We start from the raw sequence: 8,811 nt of genomic DNA, 5'->3' as shown, positions 1-8,811 counted from the left end.
CGGAACAATTGATTAATTGTTTTAAAAACAGTCGCGACTTTAATTTTGGAAAATTGAGTGATTTTGTAATTAATTTGGATAGAGTCGCCATCAACCTTTGAGTTAGGTAGGTCAAATACCTAAAAATGTATTTTAAAAATAATTTTAAGAAAAATCATTTTTAAGACAAAAGCTGGTCTGTGTTTACAAAGATTCGATTAAAACATGTTCGGGGGTCGGTTACGTGTGGGGAAGGATTAGCACCCCACAACGCCCAAAACTGGTACTGTGTCACTTATACGTTGTCATAATAGTGGAAATCCTGAATCAAATATAAAGTTAAAATATGACCCATTTATTAAAGTATGATTAATTTGCTTTGAATTGATAACTTAAATGAGGAAATTCAAATGACTGGAGTAAAACAAATAAATATTACAAATCTAAATACAAAATATCAAAAAAAAAATTAAATTTATAAAGACCAAAATAAAAAAACTTTAGGAATCAAAATAACAAAACTAGAAAATTAAAAGGCTAAAATGACACGAACATAAATTTAAAGACTAGAATAGTAAAAATAGAAATTTTGAAGACCATTTTTGAGTATATATATATATATATATATATATATATTAAGGAAAATGTATATTTCAAACGAACTAAAATATAAATAAGTTCAACCAAAATATCATAAATTAATTAAAATTTATTATTAACATGTATTAAGTAATATATATATATATATATATACCCACACAAATATATCATAATATTAATTCTTACTAGATAAAAAAATTAAATAAAGTAAATTAAAACTCAACATAAATAGTAAAATATTAAACATACAATTAACAAAGAATCTAAACAATAACAAGACCAAACAAGCAAATACATCCAAAATAGAATGAATGCTTTCAAAATAATGGTGGACCTCTTATAGTGGTGGAATTTTAAAATAATGGATTCTTGATATCAGGTATTTGAAAATGGGTGCCACTAAAACAAAAAAAAAAATAGCCTAGGTGTCCATCTCAAGGTTTTAAAAATTAAATATGCACAACATGGGTGAAATTTAAGTATTGATGAAAAATATACCAATTATGTTAAGGAAAAAATATGTATAATATAATATGGTCGAATTGAGACAAATAATATTTTAATGAAAACTCTATAAATAAATAAATCTGAAACAAATAATATTATAACAATAACATGACTAAAATAGGATATTTAAAAATTTAGTGGTTAAATTGAACATAACAGAAAATATTATAACAATATAAATCAGTGACTAAGATACAATAATTACAAACATTATAGCTAAAGTCAAATAATAATATAACATATAATAGTGTGACTAAAATACAAATATTAAAAATAAAATACTTAAAACAAAATAAGCATAACTTTATTTTATGACTTGAAAATAAGGATACAAATGATGAAGGACTAAAAAGAAACATGCAGAAAATTAAAAATCAAATGTATCAACAAACAGAAACTAATTACATTACCAATTAGGACTGAAATTAAATTGAGCCTTGTACTGCTAGGTTTGAATATTGGGCCTGCAAACACATGTAATAAATTTATTAATAATAAATATAATAATTAATAATAATAATTATTAATAATAATAATTATAATTATAATTTTTTTAAGCCCGATCAAAAACGGGTGTCTACAATGTGATAGCTCAAAAGTGTTGATGTGCCAATCCTCGTGCTAACGATGATATCCATATTAGGGGGTGTTTGGATGGGGGAATGTGGGATTCCCATGGGAATGGAATCCACATTCCCCTATTTGGTTAGCCCGGGAATCTCATTCCCGGTAATGTAAGATTACTAATAGTGGATTTTTTTGAGTATATTACCGGGAATGTCATTACCTCTATTTCCTTATATATTGTTAGATTCCCGGCGTTTTGGACTAAAATGCCCTTAATTTTTTTAAATATATTTTTTCTGTCATTGAATAATAAAAAAAATCTACGAATGTTAAATTACAAATTTATCCTTAAACTATTTTAGATTTACAAAAAAAATCTATAATTACAATTTTATATGAAGTTCAGGGGTTAAAATAAAATTTTACCCTTTCATTAAACCTTTTTATATTTTCAATTTTGTAAAAAAAATTATATAAATTTTATGAATTTAAATTTTTTAAAGAAACATATAAATATTTTCCAACTTGTTAAAAAACAAAATATATAATAAGAACAATTTGGTCAAATATACATTTCAATAATCTTTTATTATTTTAACCAAACACGATAATCTTACATTCCTGCTAAGCCAATCAAACACAAAGTACAACATTTCCAGTAATTCTATTTCATAGTAATCTTACATTCCCACTGGTAATCTTCCATTCCGTGAACCAAACGCACCCTTAGTATTTTAGTTGATGGCTAATGATGTCATAAACGTAGCTGATCAGATTATGCTAAATTAAAATAGGGATTAAATCCAAATTTGAGTACAATAGAGGGGCTGAAACCGGAACTAGACCTTATGAATGCTTTCCCGTTAAACAAGGTCAACCTTTAACGCAATTTACTCTTCAATGATCAAATGAGACGGGATTTACCAACATCCAAATGAAATAGCCATTAGAGCTTCAAGGAAGAGAATGGGTGATTAGCAGGGGCGGAACTCCATGGAGCCCGGAGTATCCCTCATTCAGGGGTGGACTTCCATGGTGCTCAGGGTATCCCAAGCAACCTCTCCACAAGTGTTATTCCTAATCTAAATGTCATCCCTTAAAAGTGTCCCCTCATTCAGGGGTGGACTTCCATAGTGCTCAGGGTATCCCAAGCAACCTCTCCACAAGTGTTACTCCTAATCTAAATGTCATCCTTCAAAAGTGTCACCCCTGGACTCTTACAACCCCTGACGAAGGCTCCTGGGTGTGATTAGATAGCCTAATTCAATAAAGCGGACAGCACGTAATTGATGAATGTCCAGGAGGGCTACCATGTGCACATATGAGCTTCAATTGATTACAAAATGTCAGTGTTTTCAATCTACTGGTTACTACAAACAAATAAAAAATGGTATTATTTTAACAATTCGATTGAGAAGAAAAACAATGGAGTAAGAGAAAGAAGATTGTTTTGGTGGAGAAGAAAAGGGTATTAATGAAGTTTCTAAAAATTAATTTTATTTTTATTTTAATATGTATTAATGACTATGTTGATATGGAAAATAAAATATATATGTATAAATGACATGTAAAAAAATATTAACGTAACCATTTTTAATAGATTGAGATCATTGATGATATAATAAAAAGGTCAATGAAACAAGACATGAATCATTATCATTCATGAAACTTGACTTGTCTCTCCATCTATGGCCAAAAACCCTACCTATTACATCATTATAAAACATCTGTATTCGACATATTAAATCATGTGTTGATGCACGACGTTAAAGTCCATAATTAGGTTAATAAACTACTATAATTAAAATGTATTAAAAAAATGAAATTAATATATTATATTATCGAATTATTTAGTAAAACAATATAGTTCGAGTTAAGAACACAGTAATTCTACGTTAAAAACAAAAAAGAAAAAAGAACACAGTAATTCTACGTTAAAAGCGAGTGAAGGTACGTAAAATAATGTAAAGCTACTGCTAGTGAACGATGGAAACATTGTAGCCAACTATAGCATCACCGAGTTCATTGAACCAGTGAGTTTTCGCCAACGCATATCCTCGAGCCAGTCGGAAGACGCCGGTTCCGCCGACGACCGGCATCTCCCGAACCGGAGTCATAGCTGAGTTCTTCCCCAAAACGCTAATGGAGCTACCATTGTATATCCCATCAGTGAAGCAAAAGCTCATGGCCATCACTAGGGCCAGCTCACCCTTCCCCGCCGAGCCGTAAACCCCCTGCGCTCGACCGAGCAGCTTGGAGTTAGGATCCGGTGTCTCGGTCAGCGGATCATCCGCCATTAACAAGGCTCCGAAAAGCGTCGGAGACTTCTCGGTGCCGGCGGCTTGAGCTACCTTGATGGCGGTAGGGTTTTTGCCGCTGATCGTGTCGTGGAAGTAGAACTGGAGGTTGGTTACCGCATCTTGCTTGGTTTCGAGCTTCGTGGATGCCCAACTCGATACAAGGAAGCTTAGAGCCGCCCATGGCATGACCGCAACGAGGGAGATGATCAATAGAATGAAGCTTAGCTTGCACATTTTCAAAGAAGAAGATACATAAAACTTTACAGTAAACGATCGGCTTTATAAATAGGCAGGAAAACAAGGATTCAAAGGCAGTTAAACTACAAGAGAAGAGAGATAAAACATTACTAACCCCATTTTATAAAGGCTCCACTTTTTTTTTTACAACGTGAGATACGTAATATTATTTAAAGATAACTCTGTTTGCTATTAAATGTTTATATTTTTATATTTTTTATGCTATCAAAATTTTAATAAATAATAATAATTCTTTTACTATTAAAATAACGTGATTTGTGCCACCTATTTCTCCTTAAAAATGGCAATAAATACTGCAACCGACAGATTTTGATCTGTCCGAGATCCTAGGGGATTCTCTCTGATTAGTTCAACAAAATGAGCAATGTGATCTGAGTAGTTGAGGAAAGTTGTCTGATTTTTCAAATTGAAATGATCACATGTCAATCTAATGTCAACTTCAATCTTTGTACAATTTGAACTTTGAAACTTTAATCTCCCAAGCAATATATGACTAATATTCCTAAAAAACTAAAAAAATCGAATTGGATAAAATAAACTAAATTTATAATTTATGCATAGTACAACGACTAATAGTAAAATTTGGCTTAATAGATTTAAATCATGACCAAACTTTAAAAATTACATGTTTAATTATCCAATTATAATGTGTTTTTTTATGTTAATTATCTTTCTGACATTTTCATCACTAACATGATAATAGTAAGATAATCAAATTATACCAAATTAAGTACATGGATTAAGTTCAAAGTTGGGTATAATAACAAGGACTAAAACTAGAATTGACCTAAATTCACTGTCTGTGAAAACCAGTTGATTCCAGTTCATGGTGCATTAACTGATACAGGTTGGGGTCTCATTGGTAAGCTTGTCAGGGAAAATAAAGGCATCACCGAGATTACCTTCCCCAACAGCACAAACTATATCCTCGGAAAGCAACTCTCTTTATTTCGCTTTGCTTCGCTTTCGACATGTATATATACACCACCGAGGATTAACGTTGATCCGAGTGGGGTAGATGAGAACAATTGCCTTAGAATGAAACCTCACGGCTCGTAATACTCGTCCACACGGCGATGAGTGAATAAAGGTTCGTCCTCGGGATTCTTTATTGAATCCCCACTAATAAACCAAGTAACTATTCCTGCGACGTAAATATATGCATTGAAATAAGCTCTACTGAAAGAGCTAGCATGCCTAATACAATGTGAAACATTTTCAGACAGGTTGATATGGAAAGTTGAAGCAATTCCTAGTCTGCAGTCTTGCTTTACTAAAGACCATATTGTATAAAGTTTTGACGTGCGGTCGCAGGCGCATGTATTAAACAGACGGGGCAGTCCAACGCTAAGAAGGATGTATTTCCTGGGAAAACTTTGCATGGCCTTTGAAATTTGATATCTAAGGAAAGGATTAGTACTGCACATACCTACTGAAGGAGGTGGTTCCTGTTCTCTTGTCACATGAAGTATGATTGTTCCCGACAGTACGGTGATGAATCCACATATCTCAGAAGCAATGCTGCCCGCGTGTTGGCCTGACCAGTCCTGTAAAAAGAACAGGATAACAACATTCACTTGTGCTCGTCAGTCCGGTATTCATGGAAAATTTACAAGCGTAATCAGGTGACAGTCCTGTAGTCTTGTAGTTCTGATGAATCAAATACCTTACCTTAAACATGATTACACTAGCAATAATGGTCAAAGTTGTGAACATGACATAATATACAGGAGAAACAAGTGCAGCATTGAATGTATCCAAGGCCTACAACATAAATACATACACATCAGTCAAGCATGAGAAAAACCAGCCTTTCTATATGACATTACAAAGACAATGAGAAGGCTCATAGTTATACATATTACTCGGGGCAGATTGCATACAAGGGTACTCTCGGTGTATGAAATATCAACTGTACATTAAATTCACTGGGTAAATTGAATGCAGTAAATGCGGAATTAGATCAACTTTACAATTTTCTTAGCACGATTCTTAAAATTGTAAACTACATCATTCTAGCTACGTAAGTAGAGCATATGTTTTCAGGTCATTCAGTTGAATGAAGTTGAGAAAGAAGATTACAGAATCAATAATACTAACCTTATTGAGGTAAATTAATTGTGTAATGACACAGATTGTGGCAACTGTAACAAAAAACCAAGTTTGAGGATAAGCAATCTGACTTGTCCCACCCAATGTAAGCTTTATAGCAATTCCGACGGCCTTGACGCTAACAACCTGCGACACCAACCGACAAAGAAATGCCTTTACATTGTGCTTACAGCATAGTAACTACCATGGTGCTATTCAGATTTACCAAGAAAAGTTCATAACGAGATCCACATACCGTAAGAGAACCCATTAACGAACAGATTCCCAAATAAATCAGTATATTTGTCTGCCCATAACGAGGCTCAAAATGCAAAACCAAAGCTAAAACTGTTGAAAGTGAAGCTGCTACATAAAACAGAAAAGCTGCCGACATAAACATGTGAAAAGGAAAAATAATCAACGACTTGCAATGAGTTTAACAACAAAGAATAAACATATAAAGAGAAGGGCCAAACCTGGTTGTGTTGCTAGAGTCCAAATGTCTTGTACAGAACTTGGGGTTTCCTCTTGGGGTGCATGAATTACAATCACCACCGAACCGACAATGCAGGACACACAACCTACAATCCCCATTTTCTGAATCCGTTCCTTCAACAGAAAGTGTGCCAGGCAAGCACTGTTGAAATTCATAAAGCTTGTAAGCTATCGAGAACATAAAAATAGATGGAGATTCAATAATATCTAAAGAACTTACAGCCAACAAAAGAAGCTTACCTAACGATTATACTTAGAGCACCAAGTGGGGTAACTAGAACTGCAGGAGCATAGATATATGCTACAAAATTTGCAATCTCTCCGATGATCACTATTCATATGGCAGTCAGAACGAAACTCGATAATCAATTCAACACGGAACATGAATTCATCATGCTCATATGTTTGGAGAAATGAAAGATTGTAGTGAGTAAATCGACTTACTCGTTATCATCCCCGCCCACCATAGTGGCTCTAGTAAGTAGGTAAATCCTCCAACTCCTATGTTATAATACCACAGGAAATAGATGGTGAATTTTATTACCCAAACAGAGCAGATTTCTGCTACTGAATCATACAGTTCGACAAAGAAACAAATCATTACTAACCAATCCCATAATCTACAAAGAATCAAATTAAAACTATCAGCTGAATCTATGGAATACCCACTACATCTGATCTGTACAAATTCTTTTACGGAAGCAACTATGTCTATCTCAGATCTTATTGTGCATTTTTATATTGCAAAATCTCAATAGCCATATGTTTGATCGACATATCCCAACTCGTTTCTTGAATTTTCTTCTAAATCGAAAGTTTTACATCTGAAAATGAATTTCAATAAACAAGATCCTGTAGCTCAATCATGAATTAAATCCATTTATTAAAGAAAAAGAAAAGAGAAAACAGACCTGCGCGAATACCAGAAATACCGCCACGCTTGAGCCCTTTCTTCTTCAAGATAAAACTCGAGCCGATGAAAGCGCTTGACGCCACTGCTAATATCACTCCCTTCGAATTGTCGGATAATCCGCCCATTGCTCTTCGATCACATCAATAATCAATCAACGCTTAAATAATAACAGTAATTGTTCTTTCAAAAAACAGATGAATCGAATTCCCGCCAAAATGAAATAAAGATTAATGAACTAATAAAAAAATGAGAAAAGAGAGAAAGAAGCTTAAACCCTCTTTCCCTCCATAGAAGAAGAATTCAATTGAACAAAAAATGCTTTTTATTCTCTTTGATCCGTCGTGTTGTTGGAAACTTCCTCTTTATCAATTTTTGTACGGTACACATAACGGTAGATTAACGGATCCCCTGCTTCACGCGTTATTTTACTTACTCTCGTACTTGCCTTCATCGTTGATAGGAACTGAATCTAAGGAAGCTTCCTTTAATCTTTTTAATCAATCTTAAGGGAGTTTCCCCGTTTACAGGATTTAAAAGAAGAACGGTCTAATTCTGCTCTCAGTCCTTATACTCTTCGCATATTTAAAATTTCACCTCTCTTCTCTTTTAATTTGCTCTACTCTTTTGATTTACTAATTAAAATCTAATTGATAATTTCACGACTTTCAATTTTTGTGACATTTTTTAAGAATAAAAGAACACTTTACTCATATGGTCAATTTAAATTATTGTGAGAGTGTCTGATTGAGTTTAGATTGGATTGATTTTGAATTCTAATCGTAAATCATTTTCTTTAATTAATAATATTTTTAGTTTTTATTGACTAAATAGAAAATATTCTAAAAAATTATAAGAATCCATAAAATAAGAGTAAAGTAGTTGAAGTAAAAGCACGAACCAATTGACCTCGATGATAAAAGAATTGTTGATAAAGTCAAGAGTGTAAGCATTCAATGTTAAATGATTGAGAATTTACTTTGATCATACTAAGAAAGGATTAAAAATTCAACCAAACAACTTGAATAAATTATATGTGCAACAAACAAGCAGATAGGGTTTCTTTTCTAGTTCTAATTATTTGAGGTTATTGTTATTTCATGT

General features: G+C 32.9%; 2 protein-coding genes across 2 annotated transcripts; both read right to left on the bottom strand.

Annotated features, from left to right (window-relative positions):
- Positions 1–3,591: 3,591 nt before the first annotated feature.
- LOC120171430 (dirigent protein 23-like) lies at positions 3,592–4,288 on the bottom strand. Its single transcript, XM_039179136.1, has one exon. It carries the CDS (start codon positions 4,185–4,187, stop codon positions 3,630–3,632), a length of 558 nt encoding a protein of 185 aa, XP_039035067.1. The 5' UTR covers positions 4,188–4,288; the 3' UTR covers positions 3,592–3,629.
- A 689-nt stretch (positions 4,289–4,977) lies between these two features.
- Positions 4,978–8,093, bottom strand: LOC120171445 (probable magnesium transporter NIPA6). Its single transcript, XM_039179152.1, has 9 exons — positions 7,709–8,093; positions 7,242–7,298; positions 7,038–7,128; positions 6,779–6,939; positions 6,559–6,686; positions 6,312–6,449; positions 5,883–5,975; positions 5,641–5,758; positions 4,978–5,355 (listed from the first exon to the last, which is right to left on the bottom strand). Exons 1-9 carry the CDS (start codon positions 7,833–7,835, stop codon positions 5,258–5,260), a joined length of 1,011 nt encoding a protein of 336 aa, XP_039035083.1. The 5' UTR covers positions 7,836–8,093; the 3' UTR covers positions 4,978–5,257.
- Between the last annotated feature and the right edge of the window lie 718 nt (positions 8,094–8,811).

This window comes from Hibiscus syriacus, unplaced genomic scaffold (genome assembly GCF_006381635.1).
Source record: "Hibiscus syriacus cultivar Baekdansim isolate YM2019G1 unplaced genomic scaffold, ASM638163v2 tig00111834_pilon, whole genome shotgun sequence".
Lineage (NCBI taxonomy): Eukaryota > Viridiplantae > Streptophyta > Magnoliopsida > Malvales > Malvaceae > Hibiscus > Hibiscus syriacus.
Note: the sequence above shows the minus strand (reverse complement) of the source record. Positions and strands in the feature narration are given on the sequence as shown.

Bases quoted from the DNA above. Each gene is read 5' to 3' on its own strand.
- LOC120171430 (XM_039179136.1), bottom strand. From the start codon at position 4,187: ATGTGCAAGCTAAGCTTCATTCTATTGATCATCTCCCTCGTTGCGGTC.
- LOC120171445 (XM_039179152.1), bottom strand. From the start codon at position 7,835: ATGGGCGGATTATCCGACAATTCGAAGGGAGTGATATTAGCAGTGGCG. The intron at 6,687-6,778 runs GTTTGGCCCTTC...TTATGTCGGCAG, and splicing joins GACTCTAGCAACACAACCAG to CTTTTCTGTTTTATGTAGCA. The intron at 5,759-5,882 runs GTAAGGTATTTG...TTCTTTTTACAG, and splicing joins CTAGTGTAATCATGTTTAAG to GACTGGTCAGGCCAACACGC.